This window comes from Astatotilapia calliptera, chromosome 7 (genome assembly GCF_900246225.1).
Source record: "Astatotilapia calliptera chromosome 7, fAstCal1.2, whole genome shotgun sequence".
Classification (NCBI taxonomy): Eukaryota; Metazoa; Chordata; class Actinopteri; order Cichliformes; family Cichlidae; genus Astatotilapia; species Astatotilapia calliptera.
In genome coordinates this window covers 32,352,867-32,372,331 of record NC_039308.1, presented here as the reverse complement: position 1 = coordinate 32,372,331, position 19,465 = coordinate 32,352,867, and the positions used below count along the sequence as shown (strand labels likewise).

The window sequence follows — 19,465 nt, the reverse complement described above, 5'->3', positions numbered from 1 at the left end:
GGAAACTGAGCTTTTAGGACTAAAGCATGCAGCCTTGTGCCACTGGGTTTATTTCTACATATGCTAACCTCATCGTCTGGCCGTGTTTTTAAGGTGAAAAAAAAAATATAAGGAAGGATAATAATTTTGGATACATCTTGTTTAACTGCTATTATAACTTTGTTCTCACAGTTTGTGAGTTTCCCAAGCAACTTATCAGAATAAATATGGATTGAAAATTTAATCTAATTTACCAAAAGCTTTACCAATTTCCTCCAGGGGGGAGAGGGAAAATTACATTTTAACAACACTGAAAAAAGCCCAAAATATAATAATCCAATAAATATTTCGGCAGTCTGCAAGACACTGTGCAGGAGTTATGCATAGTTGGTTCAACAAAGGTTTTTGGTTTGTTTTTCTTAAAGGGACCTTCCAATCATTCGGGTGTGTAGTGAATTTTTTTCAATAAGCAGAAAAAGAAAGTCCATTTCAGCAGTCTCAAACTCCTGACAAAGAAAAACAAAATTACATATAATATCACCATAAATCTAAATATAGGTACACTGACCGACCCTGCATATTATAGACTTACACATAAACAGATCATATAAAAATTCTTCTGTCAAATTGTCTAAAAAACTAATTTCAAAATATTGGCGCACGACCCATTTGACAGTGTCGCTGCATCCTCTGGTGTTTAATGACTACAGACAAAAGTTGAACCTTTCCAGACGCAGAACTGATCTGATTTGCGAGTTTCAGCTCCATCAATCACATGGTTACATTTTTAATCACAGCACATTATGCTACAATATTTTGTTACACCCCTAATCAATGATGATGAATATATCCTCTCACTTCAGGATGATGTTCAGTCCGCCACAGCCGAGTCCCCTCCCTCCTTCAAGCCTCCGCCCCCACCAGGGGTGCAGAGGGGCCCAAGTAGAAGAGATCCGCTCAACAAGTGCCCCTCTTCCGAATCCTCACACTCAGGCTTGTACTTTACAGCCACAGCCTCTAAGAACCACGGCAACGAGCCAGGACACGCTCCTGCCTCACCCTCTTTACACCACAAACGAGAACGCCAGAGGGACCCGTCTCAAGAATACGCAGCTATCAGAAAGAGAGAGCCCTCTGCATTGGCCAAGAAACAGAAAACAACATCCGCTCAGTTGTCCACAGTCACTCAGCACAACATTGGCCCTTTCCCCAGGGTGCAGTCGCCCAGCAGAGGCACTAAACCCGCTGCCCCGTCCCCTTCACCTCCGCCTCCTCCTCCACTCCCTGCCCCTCCTCCGCCCCCTTCTCTGTCCCTTAAGCCAGCGTCCAAGACCAAATCCTCCCCCACCTCCTCTCCTGGGTCTAAACAGCAGTTTGTTACAGTGGAGGTTCACAGGCCCAACGCAGAACCTGATGTCAATGAGGTGCGGCCACTTCCCCAAGCTCGAGGTATGAAATACAGAGCTACAGATCTGATATGTTGAAAATCGTGCGCTGTATAGAAAAGATGGGTAACAGCCCAAGTGACCTTTACGTTTGGTCCTATTTTAAAGTCAAGTGTTTCACTGTCTCCATTATGGTGTTTTTAAGAGATAGATCCGAATGAGAAACCAATGCACGCTTCTTTTTTTTTTACCTTAATCTTAGCCTTTTTGATACCATTAAAAACGAAACGAAAATAAAACAAAGGTACATGTGAAGAGTATGAAGAGTAAAAAAACAAATTCTAAACTGACCTTATGTTAGATGCAAATCTAAAAATGATCCTCAAAGCTTTTCAAAAGTTTTTACTTTGCCTTTTAATATGAGGAAGATTTTCTTTCTAGCTGAGGGGTTTGATATCATTTGTTTTACCCAGTCATATTTAGCTTTGTGGTTGAAGACCGTAATTTACTAAAATAAACATTTCGTCTTTAGTCTGAATTTAAACTGGCATTTGAGACTATACCTTCATTGAAAAAGTGTTTACTCAGGTCACAGGGAAACGCATCCAAAGCAGTTACCCCCTGCTGACCATTAGGGAGAATGCAGGTTTAAAGCCTCTCAGTTTTCAGACCTGAAAGGTAGAGCCGTCTTTTATATACAGTCTATGAGCCAAACAATGAAATAAATCGAGGATGAAGTTTGTTTGTTTTTAAAAGAATTTGATACATATGGTTACAGATTTGTTTTAAAATGAATCTGTTAACAATTCAATTTAAGTGACTGGGTATTTATCTATAAAATATTCCAAAATAAAATGAAAAATTATTTGCACGAATTAATCGGTTCCAATACTTGGAGCTGATAATTTAAGCACTACAGACAAACTCAAATTAAAAGATTGTGCTTTGCATTTAGGGACAATATTTAATGTCTTGGGGTTTTCTAACCCTGTGTGATCTAATCTAACATCTATGAATTAAACGACTGATGCATCATTCACATGGGCAGTTTGCTGCAATTGTAATCCTTTCAGTCAGTGGGATCCTGGTCAGCAGGTTATGAAACTGTGCTTTGGATACAGAATTGACAGAATTAAACGTGCTGAAGTTTGAACACATTTACTGATACTGTTCAAATTCTCAGATTTGCTAATTATTATTAAATATGCAGTGTCAGATATAAAGGAGGGTGAAAAATGTTCGGTGTATAATCTTTCTAAATATGTCTTTGCTTGGGCTTAATGAGCTTAATTGAGCAAATACCCAGAAGATTGGAAATTACTCATACTGTATGCAAACATCACTAATCTAAACAAGCTTTTAATTTGGCATCAAATAAGATGATTTTCCAAAAGACATCAAAAAATAGTTTTTTTGCTTAATAACATCTTTACCTAAAAAAACTTCCCTTTATTTGATACCATGTTCTACTTCAGTGAGCTATATACACACTTTGAATTTTAATGGTTTAGAGGTCAAAAAAATGCATGCTATGTTTAGATTCCCTGACTTAATGTGTGCCTGCTTCCCCTCAGGTGGCACCCTGTCTCAGCTGTCAGACAGTGGCCAAACCCTCAGTGAGGACAGCGGGGTGGACATAGCTGAGTCAGGACACGTCAGGAAAGAAAGTAGCTCCCATTCCTCACGCACACACCTCCCCCGAGACACCCAGGAGGGAGGCGGGGGGGACAACCCCTCCAAACCGGTGAGGGGGGTTCTTCAGTGCAGCTCAAAGCTAAACATGCATGGAAGATTGAATTAACGCTCAAACTTCAGGAAATTAGACATGTATAATTTAGCCATGAGTACTCTTGTATTTCTCTCTTTGTGAGGACCAGATTATGGTTTAAGAATGACATTCGCGAGTCGTTTTCACACTTGCACCTCAGACATTATCAAAGGCACATTCTCACTAGTGGAATTACTCTGTGCCGTTTGGTCAAGGTAAATCATGCAAGAGCAACTACTCATTATGCCGAGGAGCTAGAGGCAAATCCACCAGACTAGTACCTCCACTATTCATACATTGTCCTGATTAAACAACAGCTAATGTGTGATACAACTCCATGGGACAATTTCATTCTTCAAGCACCTCTATCCTACAAAATAGGAAAAAGGCTTTATTATTAAATGGCCACATTTAGAAATTAAAGGGCATTTTTGGACTTTTAAGGTCACATTTCAATATTAAATAACATTTCTCCAAGGTGGGGATGTTCTTGAACAACAGCTGTTTTGGAAATCTGAAAAATACCTTTTTTTAAACTGTGGGTCTTTTTTAGAAGCAGTTTTGAAAGCTATATCTTTGGTATTTTAAACTCAAGGGCATTTTTGGTAACCTTGTGGGAAAGTAGAGACATTTTTTTGAAAATAAATATGAAAAGTGGACAGATTTTCTTGGATCCTCACTTCATCAAAGGGCTCAGGTTCAGGGGAAATGGGTCAGAACTGTATTCGGCTTGTAGTTAAGGATTTATGTGTTAAGAAATGAATGTCCGTCCAAGGACAGAGTGGGTCCTCACAAGCAGAGAAGTACAAGTGTGTGTGTGTGTGTGTGTGTGTGTGTGTGTGTGTGTGTGTGTGTGTGTGTGTGTGCACTTAATTGCTAATCCTCCTCGAGAGTCTGTTCTTAATCCTAACCTTGATCTTTTCTCTCCTCCCTCTGTTTGCTCATGCAGATTGTTTCCTTTGTCTCACTCATTTGTTTATTTCTTACCCATGTCATTCATCGAGTCACATGCTCCATCATTTGTTTAATCACTGACTGCGCTGTAGCCTAATGAAATTCACAAATCCCTCTCTGGTTCTTAATGATTGATGGAAGGAATAACAAGCAAGGATGGGAGTAGTCTGATTGTTTATGGAGAGAGAGCTGATAAATTCAGCATCCAAAGAGATTGTGTAACATAAAAAAAGCTGCCTTTTTACTACCAAGAAGCAAAAATGTTTTCTTCTGCTTGTTCCTGAGTGTCAGGCAAGTGGTTGCAGAAAAGAGTGGAGTTATGTGCTCATAAAATCTTGCCCTTAATAAACTTAAGGAAGGCATTTTTAAGTCTTCTCATCTTTATGTCAAACAAAAGACAGCAGAAAGCAGAACTGTGGGGCAGTTACCTGAGTAAGTATATAAGTATGGCTTGAATTCATTCAAGAAAATAGAGTAAACCACTGATCACGTAACTGGATATTTCTCTCTTGCCAGTTTTAAAATGCTGAAACATGTTTTTGTGGGTCTTCCGTTCATGTTCTAAGATAGATGAGTATCTGATGTTGTCCTGGGTAATAGCATTCACAACTTCCTTTCATTGGCACCAAGCAATAATATTCTCTGGGCTATTGAAGTATGTCAGTGGTGTAGGGAATTGTTTTGCTTAAGGTTTTCACTAAGAAGCTCTAGATTGTCATTGTCTCCAAGTTCCAGCATGCTACTGCATAAAAGAGAGAGTTGATTAATGGATGTCCCACATCCATCTCTTCCAAACCACATCCCTACTACACACTCCTTTATGTCAGAAAGGTCACTCATAGACTGGTTTTCTTAATCCAAGAGTAAAACAAACAGGTTTTGATAAAGGTTTTGGGAAAAGACGTGTTGGATCCAAAATATGAGACGGACAAAAGGAACAAAGTGAGAGATAGAATGTCAAGCATTTAAAGGGCTAGATATTTTACTCTGGAGGTGATGTAGCCCTCACTTACGCAAGGCTAAAATGAGTATGGATGATTATATAAGCATATCTCTTAGTCCTCAGTCACACAGGCCTGTAAGCAACCCTTTGGCCACCTGTTTTAGCTGGTCTTCGGTCAAATCTGTACTACCTGACTGGTTGGCAAGTGGTTGCTGGAGATTGCTAACTGGTGCTGTGTGAAATCCAAAAGGAAACATCCTTGTGATTGTGTTGGTTGCCTGCAAACATTCGTTTGCATGAAAGAAGCCAACATGCCTGCAAACACTCGTATAATCCAAATCAGAAATGGAGCACATTGACCTCCAAAGTAAAATGTATGCCTTACTGCTGAAACCAACACATTTCAAAAGGCACAACTTTTACTTTGAAGCTTACTGATGTTCATTTCCAGTTTGTACTGCACTCTTCACAGTTTCACTTTTTCTTAGCAAGCAGTTGGTGAGTGTTTGCAGACAATGCAGGACCTTCAGTGCAAATTACAGGCAACAATAAGGATCTGCTAGCAACCAAAGGAATTGTAAGGAGGTTTTGAATCCACCATCACAAACCAGTTTGCAACCAATTTCACCTTGCAACAGCAACATCCATCTACCAGTCACTAACCAGTCAGGGATCACTCATTTTTCCCTAGCGACTGATGGTTTCCAAGGAGTTACTGACTGGTCTCAAGGTTTTTGTGACTTGGGCTTTTGTAGCCAATTTCACATCAACTGCCAGCAGCTAATTGGGGAACACTCACTTTTCCTTTTATGACCAATTGCCAGTTGATTGCCAGGAATATGTATGGCACTATACAAGCCTCCTAAAAACAAGCTCAGGAGAAAAATAGTAGCTCCATGTAGCAGTGGAGTGTGGTTTAGAGACTGCAGGTGGAGTATTGCCCAGTAAGTTGATGCAGTTACAAATGGTAACTGATTAGTATCTTACTTATTCTGCAGTTGGATGCTGGAACTTGGCGTTTGAGACAAAGGAATCACAGCGGACAGAAGTCTGTGTTCCTGTGTTATTGTAGTGAAGTTGAGTGGACTTTACCCACCGGGTAAGTGTCATTGCACAGAGTGTGTTTGGCAGATCTGAATAGACGTTTGGTGATGGCACGAACTAGTCTCTGCCTCTTCTGTGTGCTGAGGGGAACTCATGAGTCGGTGAGGCTATAGTAGCTGAGAGGTTACACTCCTGTATGCAGGTATTTACTGCCACTCCAACAATATAAGTATGCACACACAAATTTAACAAATGTTTGTGAAGCTTAACAGGCAAGGGAACAAAGCAGCCACAACACCCATAAGAATTTCTGCTTATTGAGAGCTTTGGCTATACATGCTGTCGCAGGGAACACACTCAAAGTTGAATTCTGAATTCTGATTGTCAAATTCAACTCAAACCTTTTGACAGTTTGGGGGCGGAAACCAAGGGAGTAATTGAGCCTCTTATGAGCCATCACAAGGCACTGACACGCACATCTCAGTGACTGACGGCTTCGGTTAACTGTGTTAAACTAAGTTACACTGTGGCAGCAGTGTGGGTGTCATTTTAAGTTGTAAATTATAAACAGTTCCTTTTGAATGTACTGACAACTATCACGGGACAACTTTGGTTCAGAAGAAATCTAAGAAATGGGCGGTTGTTCTGACAAGTTCTGAAGTCCCTACTCAGCCATTTTGCATGAGTCTATTTATAGTATAATAATCTAATAATCTAATGTTCTACTGTCTAATAGCCATGATTATAAATATATTAGCAACTGTAGCTGTTAAACCACAGCCAGTACAACCCATCAGGGCCTTGTAAGGCTATACTGGTGTTTTTATAAGTTATGTTTGACTTTATGACTTTCTGTGTCGTTTCTGGGATGCTTAGGACTCAAATTGCACTGCTGGAAATAGTGTATTTTGATGCATATGCTATTTTTTTTGCAAATTTGCATTATAATACTTATTTTCGTTTTTCCTGCAGTATGTAAAAATTGGTGAATTTCAAAAATAAAACTATGAAGACACTCAAAATAAATTTCCTGTGGTGGGAAACTATTTTGTGCAACTTTTTTGTATTTACAGTTTTGAGGGATAAGCCTCTTAAATTTCTCTAACTAGAAATATATGTTAAAAAAACAAAAACAATTTTCATTTTTTTTGTAGTTTATTGCACTTTTTTGCAATTTATGTAATTACTATGCACTTAATGCATACATATATTACAATCTGGGCTATAATGGTTGTATTGGTGTACAGCAACTTGAAATGCTCCCAAAAATGGCTCTACAGCATGTAAAAATATAATATAAGCTCTGGCGGACTTGGTTCTATGGTAGGTCTTAAAGGGTTAATAACGTAACCCTTTCCTTACTACTAAAAAAAACGAGCTGCTGTAGTTTTTATTTCAGTTCTTGGCAGAAAGTGTAGCTTGTTAAACCTTTGTTTTATTTCTGATTCAACCTCTCTGTCTCCTTTTTTTTTTTTCTTAAAGCACTTTTATTGTTGATTCCTTGGATCCTCTGGGAGTTTATCAGGGATCCAGGCCCAAGTCCTCTTATAACAGAAATAATGGCTTGGTTAACAGGTTTTCAGGATGTCTGAAGTATTCAGTAATCCAGTGATTGTTGTAGTACACTCAAGCCCAAAGCACATTGGAACTTTTAATAGTTAATGTTTTTTAAATTATACATGTTATACAAGTTAACCACTACACTGAATCCCTTTAACTCACACTGATCTTGGAACCTGGACATAAAAACCCAAAAACATGTTTCAGATTCATTTATAAAGGAAATAAACACCTATAAATGGAAGGAAACTGTACAAGACCCAGCATAAACATGACTACATCATGGAAATGGAAATTAAATGTGTTTTATTTTGTCCTCTGACTTGTGAAGGTGTTAAATTGATTGCTCATTCAGAATAAACAAGGGAAACCATTAGGAAGCTCATTGTTGCTCCATTAAAATAGCCAAACATACAGTATAGTACAGTGTAATCCATGCAAATTGCAACAAATCGAAGGCAGATTATCTTATAAAGTTATGAATGTATTTATAAATATGCCTTTCATTTCGTGTTCCCTCACTCTGCCTTATTTCAGCCAGGGCTTTTGGAGCCTACCGCTACACTAGTGAGGGTGGCAAAGACTGCCAGCACCCTGGGTATTGCCATTGAAGGTGGAGCCAACACTCGCCAGCCGCTGCCACGAATTGTGACAATACAGGTAAGTCAGGAAGAACATAAAATAACATTGAAAGTTGGACCTCTTATGCTCATTTCCAGTGTATCACTAGTAGAGTAGCTTTCCATGTTTAACAATTCAAAATAACGCATATTTATCTTAAACTGGACTTCGCCTACTTATACCGATTGGTTATGATTTTTGTGCCTGTAAAACAAAATTCATAGTTTGAGGAGCCAGCAAAGGTTGCTTGGTTATCTGACTAGGATGCCTCCTGGGTGCCTTCAGGGCAAAGTGTTCTGACAATATCCAATCGAGAGGAGGCCACGTGGTAAATCAAGGACACACTGGAAAGATTATGTCTCTCAGCTAGCCTAGGAACGGCTAAGGGGTTGATAGATGGATATTTGATGTACACAATGCTGTCACTCCAATACGTTTTCCACCTGAATGGAGGAACCATATATATGTGGGACTTCTGGACTCACAACCAGAGCTTCAGTGAGATGACCATATTAGGCTACCCCCTCATATACTGAACCAAGAGTAGAATAATCTTTAATATGCGTTTAAAATGAACAGTCACCATAATAACACTGCTAAATTCAGTTCTCTGCTTACTCTGCTAACATGCAGTATTTTCATGAGTACTGTCCTCGCGTGGTTGAGCTGTGTTTTCTTTATCCTTGAAACACTTTGGATTTTCTGTAATAGTGCCACGTGCACACCTTCCAGCTGGGATCTTGTGTTCTTTAAGGCTTCATAAGGATTCACACAGCAGCTGAACTCACACTGAGATTTCTGCTAATTTTGTCGTCATTGGGGCTCTACAGAGATGATTACAACATTAATGGCCTACATGTATAAGCCCTAGCTGCCTGGAGATTTTGGTAATTACTTTGTCGGGATGAGGCACTTGGTAGTGTGTGTGTGTGTGTGTGTGTGTGTGTGTGTGTGTGTGTGTGTGTGTGTGTGTGTGTGTGTGTGTGTGTGTGTGTGTGTGTGTGTGTGTGTGTGTTAAAGGGTAAAGGCAAAGGGCAGAAACAGCAAATTACACAGCACCTTTTTATCTAAAAGGTAGAAGTCATAGGCTCATTTCAAATACTTAATGTTCAGTTTAATGCTGTGGCTAAATAGAGTTGCAGTTATATTTCCCACAAAGACTTTTTCATTTATAGCATATCTGTCATATTTAAAAATACTCAAAATTCTGAGCTCCCAGCTATGCGGAGTGACAGAAAAATTCTGAAAGCTTTGCTTGAAATGGCAGGTTAGTCACCTCTAAAGAAAGGTATTACTTGTGGCTGTGAATGCATATATCTGTCTGCCATGATAATTTACAAGCCAACAAATCTTGCTCTAGTTCAGGACTATATGCCACACTAATCATTTTCTAAACACAGACAATGAGACAGTTACAATTTTAATATCAGTGCTAGGAGCAGCTACAGACTCCAGTCTACTCTCCAGTCAAAGCTGTCTCTCAGCCTCCCACTCCACAGAGGTGGTGATTGAAATAAAAAAAAAAGGTGGCTGATTGCAAAGGAAGGGATAAAAGGATTGGAAATCAGCACATTCAAAATCAAAAGCAGGCTGGAAGAAAGGACAGCAAGTGTGAGTAAAGGACACAAAAAAGTGAGAGCAGTGTTAATAAGGAGAAGAAGGATGAGGAGGATTTGTACAGATGATAAACTGGAGGTTTGGTGGGTAGATCCTGTATTTGGGTATTTGTGTGGGTGTTTCAAAAGTGATTGTTAGGAGGGTTGCAAAGGGATTTGAAGCACTAGTAGCTGTGCTAGTGCTACAAATCTCCCAGACAAGTATTCTCTACCCTTCAAATGTCTTGCTCTCGCTTTTCTTATGTCTTATGTTCCTTTTTTGTGTTTTCCTCAAAGAAGAACAAAGTTTTGTTTCACATTCATCTCTTTGGTTATTGTACAATCCTCAATAGAAGTTTCATGTGCATTCATTCAGTGAGAGAAAAAAAGACACCAGGTCCTTAATAAACAGGAAAATCTCAGATAGCACTTGTTTTGCTTGAATGGATTTTTCTGCATCATGCATCATCGGGCGTTGTGTTGGTCCATCGTAGGCTCCTGAAGCTCAGCTTATCAGGAGAGCTCTCGTATTAAAGAGATAAACAGTACAAGTCTTATTTTTTATGCATTTTTGCTTAGCTCAAATATTAAACTAAGCTTTCGAAAGAAATGAGCAAGTGGTGTCTTATCACTTTTCAAGACGGCCAGCACTGCAGCTGTTTTGTACTTCCATTCAGCCGCCACTCTGATATGCAAGCCAGCAGGCCTTCAGCCCCGGATGGTCTGTGATATCGAAGGTTTCATAAGCACAGAGAGCAAGGAAGTTCAACTTAAAAGATGCAACCACTCAAAAGGTTTGACCCCAAACTATTTCTTTTTAACCTCAGACACTTCTTCAAGAGAGTAATAAACATGAAAAAGTGCCTCATTGCAGTGGCTAATAGCAAAGGAAGTAGGTGCTTTTTCTTGCATGGGGAGCCCCAGTGGAGCCATTGGACACAAGGTTAGAGCTCATTTCATGAGAGAAGTTTAACTCAGCTAAAGATAAGTTAAATTATTCATGCAAATCAATTTTTAAAATCAAGTCGAAGTTATTTCTGAAACTAATTAGCACATTTTCAGCACAGTGGTTCACTTGGGTTATTACCTTTAAGACAAAACCACAAGCTTTATGATACCCTTGCTACATCCCTGAACAATAATGCTATATAGCTTCACAGTTATTTACAGACATTAATAATAAGGCAGCCTTAAGGTCACTTGTAACAAAGCGAAAGGAGACTTCCACATGCTCAGGTTTCAAGGTGGAAAAGAAGGCTGTGAAAAGTTTGCTCTGTCACCCGGGGAATGCTAACTCGATGTTATTAGGCCCTTGAGCAAGGCACACAACCTCAGTACTTCTCACAGTCAGGACCAAGCATCAGAATGATAAACTTGCTCTGGAAATAAAATAAAAAAAATGTTTTTAGCTTTCCACTTGGCATCCACCTCACCCAGGGGAAAAATGCAGGCATCACATCAGAGCAGGTACCCTGTACAATGGACACTCTCTGCAGTATTGAAAGTAAACACTGTGGAGTCATAATACGGCAAACCTCTGGCTTATGTGTTTCGTATCTCTCTGGGCACCGGGGCTGTCATCTTAGGTCACTTCAATCACAAATACAGAGGATGAAGTGACGACAAAAACACTGCTGCTGGCTGGCCTTTCCACTTGTTATCAGTCCCCATCACCGCTCATTGAAGCGACAGCTCTTTATCACAGCCATCTTCACATTATGATGACCAAGTGCTCCCCTAACACTGAGTAATTGTTGTAGCTTAAATAACCAACATGATGATGCAGCCCTTGTCTGGAAAGAAATATTGATGTTTTTAGCTCTCATAGTCACATATAATGAGGTCACCTAGCAGGGTCACAGGAAGAAAGACATAAAACTGGTGTTTTTTTTTGTTGTTTTTCTTTAAGATGAAAACTATTTTCAAAATGCATCCTGTTATGTTTGGCTTTAAAGAATTATTTTTGGATTTTGATGCTCTGCAATCATTTTGTTATAGTGAGGTAATAAGCTGGTGACAAAAAGGTAATCATGTACAGCAGAACAGTCTTTACCTAAACTCAGATAAAGTGAATAACAGCACTCCCTGACTGCACCAGCCTCTCCAACAATTCATAATGTAGAAGCTCCTCAGAAAGTCCAAGGCATTTATCTGACATCTGAACTCCTATTTTAATCAAACACCTGCAAAATGAACAAGTTTCATCAGTGGTCCCAAACAATCCATTGACAAGATCCCAGTGATAGATACCACATATCCTGAGTCCATTTGTCAGCAAGCTGAGGTGTGTTAGCTGGCGCAAGATGAAGCTACACAATATTAGACAGGTCGTTCTGATATTCTGGCTATCAAATATGTAAAAGAGTAGAAATGTGTCAAAAACAGAAAATAATAGCCAGGAATGCGATGAAGCAAAGCTATTTAGTATAGTGGTGAAATAATTTCATAATAATGTGGATACATACTAACAATTATATTAATCTGTGAAGTTGGATTTGGTTATAAATAAAAAAAAATGAAGGTATAAATTTATAAACTGAATATTATAATTATGCCCTTTATCCTCTCATATTCCCAACTTACCTATTGTTAAAACCAAGCTACTATTAGTTTATTACTAGACTGAGATTCTTCAGTGCACCTAATAGCTGACTGCATGACACTGGAAGCTGATATTTTTTTGACAAAACATGCACTAAACAGTAACAGGGACAGTTTGTAGAGACAATAGATCATAAAACAAAGACCATGAAATCATGTCATGTCTTGTGCATGCAGAGTGTTTTATACATTTGTATTAATATTTTTATAATATTTTCAACTTTTTTTGATAGAAAAACATCTTAATGCCTGTATTTTATATGATTGGGTGTGTTTATGCTGATTAAATACTTTTTCTCATATTTATGCTGCCTTATTTACATTTTATTTGGTACCGAAACAATTTAAATGACTTTGGTGTAAGTGAACGGCAGTAATTATCATCAACTCTAGGAAGCTTTTTAAACCTGGTAAAGTAAGTGGTAAAGTAACCCTGTTTGGCAGGTTAGAAACAAATATATTCTGGCTGGCTGAAGAGTAAAGCCAGTTTAAATCACTTTCATAAACTCTGACCATATAAAAAGCAAATAAATGTTGCTTTTTGGAATAGACTTGAATCTGAAGCTTTTGTGTGGCTTAATTATCTAAAATAATGCCTTTTCTATTCATATTTATTAAATATTTTACATATATAACCTCATGTATAATTTGACTTGACTTATTATTAGTCATTATGGAGATTTAAAGCCCAATTTCAAGATTATATCTCTGTCATTCTTTTTTTTAGAAGTTAAAATTCATATAAATAACACTTTCAGACTGCAAGGCTTGTCCAAGGCTGCCTATTCTGCATTTGCTGGCAAATATCATTCACAGAAATATTATCCAGAAGGAAAAAGAAGAGTATTCACAGTGCAGCTTCAGGTCCAGAAAATTCAGAGACAAAAATTTAACAAATTTATTCCTGAATTTTATTTTACCATTATTACCTTAGAGGAATTTCTGTTCTCCTTGACTCTTTTAAGAACAAATATATTAGTACAAGTGTTTCCCACAAGAGGCCGATTTATTTTGGATGTAATCATGGCGGGTTTTAAATAAGATCTCCCTAAAATTCCCCTCTCTTTCTCTGTCTCTCTCAGAGGGGTGGTTCAGCTCATAACTGCGGCCAGCTGAAGGTGGGACAGATTATACTGGAGGTAAACGGGGTTTCCCTGAGGGGCCGCGAGCACAGGGACGCAGCGCGCCTCATCGCCGAGGCCTTCAAGACCAAAGACAGAGACTACGTAGACTTCTTGGTGACTGAGTTCAATGTGGCACTATAGCTGAGTGGAAGAGGAGGGAGTACGATGACGAAGGTAGCACCAAGAGAAGAGGACTTCAAAGGGGTGATGATGCAGAAATATTCAAGTATTCTATTGATTTATATGGCACAACTCTTGGATAAACCTAAACAAACCACCAACTGATCTGAGCCCTTCTCCTTTCTCGGAAAACCCACTCTTGAATTTACAAGGCATTACTTTCACCGTGGACTTTGTCCAGGATTCTCCTCAACTTGTTACCTCCCCACTGTGAGACATTATGCGCTGCAGTGGAAAACCTGTACCTTTTGTGTTAAACCGTGTGGATTTCTGGAACTTCTCATAACACTCCCATGTCTCATGCTAACTTTATTTTACTTACTTTCTGCTTTTAACTGAGACAACTGCACATCTAAGATAAACTGATTGCTTGGCTTTACAAGTTTGGATTTGTATATGTAAAAATGGACAAATGTAGATACAGATGCATATATAATGTACACATAAAAGTACTCCTATAGAATTAAAAAAGAACCTGTAACCTCTGTCGCATCATCTATATATCTAAATATATCTGAAATATGGTGATGATTTGAGGACAATACATGAATCCACAAGTTTTACCAGAATAACGGTGACCATCAGCAAAATACCATCCTTTCACAAAGAGGAAATGGGGGGGGGGGTGTTCTTGTCATACTGACAAAAATAGAAATAAAATACCGATATTTGTTTACTCCGACATGAACCCTGACTTTGCACTTACACACCTCTCTTTATATCTGTGTTTAAAACTCTGCCTTCACATTAGGACGGCCAAATTGGAAAATATTATCCATCCACAGTACGATATGCAAAAACGGGATTCTGCATCATATTCAAAACCTCTGTGGAGGACTTCTACTGTGTTTTATTATATCCAATATCATAATTTAATTGGTATGTTTTTCTCTCCTGAATTAGGTTATTATAGTGACTTGAGTGGAGCTCATAAATGCTACTTGTTAACCGGGTGAACAGTAGTAGCGTTTACTGCTCAGGGGCCAATAAAAATCACAAACAGCTGGTGTGTCAGCCAAAACAACATTACTATCTAGAGCTGTCAGCCAATAATTAGACATTTTTTCATCATTGCACGATGGAAAAATGTTAGTTGTGATGTGTTTAGAGTCTGATATGACTCTAAACACATCACGATTATATTTGGACATAACAGCAGCAGAGTTGGTTGCACTGCTGTAGGAGTGAGCCAAGGGTGCCTGCTGCTTAACGTTTGATTACTCCCAACATTTAAAACTGATTTGATCTTAATTATTTTTAAATGCACTTTTTCATAGACCAATGACTGTGACAATTATGTTGTTTATCTTTGACTCCTTCACAATAAAAGTCGCTCTTTGTTTCACCTTTTTAATGGTGTTAGCATCTGAAAGAGAAAATGTTCACTTTGCCTTAGGAGTAATTTACATCAGCGAGATGATCATTACTTAATATGAATATGAATCAAAGCCGCCCTACGGATTAACACAGCCTGTAAAATTGCAAATACATACTTTAGATTTTTAAACAAATGTGTCAGATTCCAGCTTTAAAGACTATAGCGTTGCTACAGTTTATCTACACACTCATAAATCAGACCTTACTTCTGCAAGTAACAAAATAAAAATACCTCATTATTGCAAGTATCTGTACATTACTTCAGTATTTATTTTCACGTTCTACTCTTTACCTGGGTTGTTACGTGAGGTTTAAGACATTTGAGGGGAGTATTTCCTGTCACTGTGCGTCTTCAAACATCAAACTGCCTTGAACCTATTTGGGTTGAACAATAACATATAAATGGCAATCCATGTGGGGTATCCAGAGAGGCAATTCTGGTGCAGAGATCATCAGTATACACACAAACTGCACCACTAATTCACTCAGAGATGGAGAAAGATGGAGAAAAGACAGGATGGGAGAAGAAGAAAGAAATTATTATTATAAGGTGATATTTAAAAGGCTGGGAATTTAAAATGTCCATTTAATGTCCTTATTTATTTTAGAGTTGTTGTTTTATTAACAGATATACATGATTTGTTGCTCAGTTTATGTCTCTTTTTTTCATATTAGTGTAGGGTAGTAGTTTACACATTTTCCTAACAGCAAAAGATCCCCATTTGATTCTGGGAGGAAACACCAATCCCTTGGGGGTAGTGTCAGGAAGCATCCTGCATCTGCCAGAAAGAAATCTGCCAAATCAAGCATGTAGAGCTACCCGCTGTGGTGACCCCTTGCCACAAATTGAGGTGTACAAACTTTTTGTTACTCAGAGGTTGCGTGAAAGGCAGTTTAGTGCAGGTTACAGTGGTTAGTTGAAATACTTTGTTCGTCTGTTGCAGAGTAGGCTGTGGTCTTCACGGTCAGTGTGAGGTTGAGATGAGTAGCAGATATCACATTAAATTTAAGTTGAATTACACTTTCGTATTAGCTTTATTCTAATATAAAGGTGTGTATGAGATGGAAATCAGCCGTGATAGCTCATTGAGCTTTGGTTTATAACTTGTTGAAGGCAGTTGGCTAAATCCACGAGCAGCAGCCGCTGATCACAGCCTGTATACTAAATCTACTGGACCACACAATGGAAATGGTTGCTAAGTGACTATTTCCCCATGCTGCACCCACACCTGCTGAATCCCACTTTAACTCTCGACTATACAAATGTTTCTGTTTAGGTGCAGAAACAGTCACCTATCTACATTTGTTAGTTTGTAGTACTGTAGCTACTTTTTTAAAATTCCCATTACTTTTGTCTCCTTTGTCTATATCGCAGAATTAGAATAGAATAGAAGCCAGAATGAAGTTTGCATTTCCTTGTTTTGTTTTAATAACGAGCTTCAGCTTTTCCACTTTTACTTGAGTAAAAAAGTTGAATCAGTACTTCAGCTTTTATCAGAGTACCTTTTAACACAAGGATCTGTACTTGTGACAAATGTGTGCACCTTTGCCATCTCTGCCTGCAAAAGGATTCTGGAGCTCCCCGTTTATGTTCCCAAAACTCTGAATCAAAGATATGTTTTTCAGATTTGGCTAGCTTAGTGTGGAGGTATTCTCAAAGATCATGAAATCCCCTCTCGGATTGCTCAGTTTTTCTTCTGCTTTCCCCCCCACTGAATAACAATTGATGATTTTATTTCATAATTTCAGAGTTATAATTATTTTCACCCAGGGGGGCCTTGCTGAAGCCATGGTCGGTGCAGTAATTATTCCCAAGGAGGGAGTAATGGGACATTTAGAGGACGACACTGCCAAAGATTTCTGTAACGCTCCTTTGCACTTGTGGTTGGATGCACAGTCACATTTTATCCATTTATAGAAAAGCAATTAGGAGATAAGCAATGACATAGAGTGAGAGATGGAGTGAGAGAGAATGACAATGAGGGAGTGACTGAAGTAACAAATGAGATGCACTTGTTGTTGTGGAGATGCTCTGCTTCCTCACAGGAAGAGTGCAAGCGTGGGGAGGATGTACAGCAAACATCCTGCATGTGTCACTCTAGAGACTCACATTAGGCTGCAGGTAGAAACTTGGAGTGATTACAGTAATTAATCCAAGTGCTCTGTGTGTGAACGTGTGATCGTTAAGCGTTTTATGCAATTGATGTGTGTCTGCCTGCAGATACCACATGAAATTATGGAAACAAGAACATTTTGAAAACAAAGAGACAGCAAATAAAGACACATGTAAGCGCCATCAAGGGAGCTGTTGGACGAGACACAAACAGGGGAGCCGGAGTCTGGTAGTCCGGGCTTTTTAGAAGAATGCCAACAGTGCAGCTCTGTGAGAAATGGCTGTCAAAGATGCCCGATTCATTCTGGACACAAACGGAGAATAGAGAGCATTGTGTTCATGCTTTGATTTTACAAAATATCCTTGTGTGTCAACCTTCAATGAATCATCATGAAAAAAATATTTGTTTTAATCTCATATCTATGTTTGTACTTGTAAATATGACACCAATATATATTATGGGGCAAAAAATAAGAGGCTGAAGTCTGATTAAATACTTGGACTGCCTGAAGATCCTTTTTTGTTGTGACAATAAAACTTCAAACATTAGCTGATCTCTATTTTTATGCTTTACCTGTTTTTTTTTTAAAGGCTTATTAAAAATGCACTTTTCAAGAAGATTGGTCCTAAGAAAAATCCACTAGATATAAAGCTATTTTTCCTCAGAACTCCTCAAGAAGCTACAGTTCTTACATTTGCTCTGAAGAGAATCATTCTGAGTAAAGTTTTAATCCATCTAAACATATCTCTCATTTTAGCTCTGGTGTAGTCTACATCAATTTCTTTATCTCTGTCTGGCTGTGAAGCTGCTATATGTCCCTTTTCTTTTCTTTTTTTCTTTTCTTTTTTGGATTGTTTATACCAGCTCATCTTTAGATATCCTGCAGTAAAAAAAGTCTTAATGAGAGCCATTACTGTATTACCAAATACAGAATTATTATTGCATTGAGTTGCCATAATAAAATAGAACTGAGTATGGGGAGTTATTGTTTTCTAAAAACGACAGTGACAAAAATATGACCGTTTTCATATGTCATGTTTTCTTTAATAATAAAAAGCTTTATGCTGATACTAAAACTGTCTGATTAGCTGGTAGTTTATTTTTGTTTTGTTTTTTTAAATGTCCCAAGATCTTGAATCTCTAATGATGAAAAATGTATCCCATGGCTTTACAAAGCTGCTCACAAAGATGAAACAACAAGTTGTTGTTGTTGTTTTTTTTAAAGAAACTGGAGGGAAGTAAAAATAACTAGAGCTTTGTGAGAGTTCTGAGATCAGTCGGGGGCAAAATAAACACAAACAGACTTGGCCAGAGTATAGGCATGGATGTGGTTTCACTGCTTGGGCGTGTGGAATGAATAAACCAAATGCTCAGTGTCAATCATACAAAAAAGAAAAGCCTGGCTTCTCAGTAAATGTGGTTTTCAAATTAAATGAGCTAAAACAAGACACACAAAGGTGATATCACTACAGATTTACTTGAAATTATATTTCTGCAACCCTTCATTTTCTAACCATTTGTGTTTAGATGTACCTTGGGATAGCTGTAATAAGATATAGGTTGAGGTGGATGAACACATCCTACAGGATGTGTATTATATTAAAGTTCATGACAGTACAATTAGAAAAAGACTAAACAAGTATGACTTCTATGGAAGGGTTTCCAAGAGAAAGCATATTCCCTTTATGAAGAGCATTGTAGCAGAGCTTAGATTTGCAAAGTTACATCTAAGAAAATCACAAGAACAATGTCCTTTGAACAGACAAGAATAAAATAGAGATGTTTGGCCATAATTCACATCACAACGATCCCAAGAATGCCAGCAAATCTACACAAGACGTCTAATTACATTGATGGAAAAGATAACACAGATGCAAATACATTACCTTAAAAATATAAAGCTGCGATTGCACTTTTCTTGTATAGATACATATTTTCTATGAGACAGGATTGTCTGCACCCACGTCATCTGAAGCATTGTTAAGATAAAATGATAAAACTTTGGCTTTAAACTGAAGCACGTTTGCCAAAAAAAAAACTTAAGTGCATCTCTAGCAATAATCCAAATTTGGCTGGTAGGAAATCTATCAACCATTCATCTGCTCATTTGAAAATATGTCAAACTAGGGAAACTTAGTTTATTTTGTAATCACATAAAATCTTTTACATTCAGACTTTTTAACTATGACTCTTCAACAGTTAAAGCTGTGACAGTTACAA

General features: G+C 38.2%; 1 protein-coding gene across 6 annotated transcripts in view; it reads left to right on the top strand.

Annotated features, from left to right (window-relative positions):
- Positions 1-14,239, top strand: part of whrna (whirlin a) — a 207,919-nt gene extending 193,680 nt beyond the window's left edge. For 5 of the 6 annotated variants that reach the window (XM_026174381.1, XM_026174382.1, XM_026174383.1 and 2 more), the window contains 4 exons: positions 843-1,428; positions 2,939-3,108; positions 8,171-8,293; positions 13,533-14,239. In XM_026174381.1, coding sequence (XP_026030166.1) covers positions 843-1,428; positions 2,939-3,108; positions 8,171-8,293; positions 13,533-13,715 — 1,062 coding nt within the window. In that variant the 3' untranslated portion in view covers positions 13,716-14,239. The remainder of the gene's footprint in view (positions 1-842; positions 1,429-2,938; positions 3,109-8,170; positions 8,294-13,532) is intronic. The other variant, XM_026174387.1, reaches the window with a different exon arrangement.
- The last annotated feature ends 5,226 nt before the right edge of the window (positions 14,240-19,465 follow it).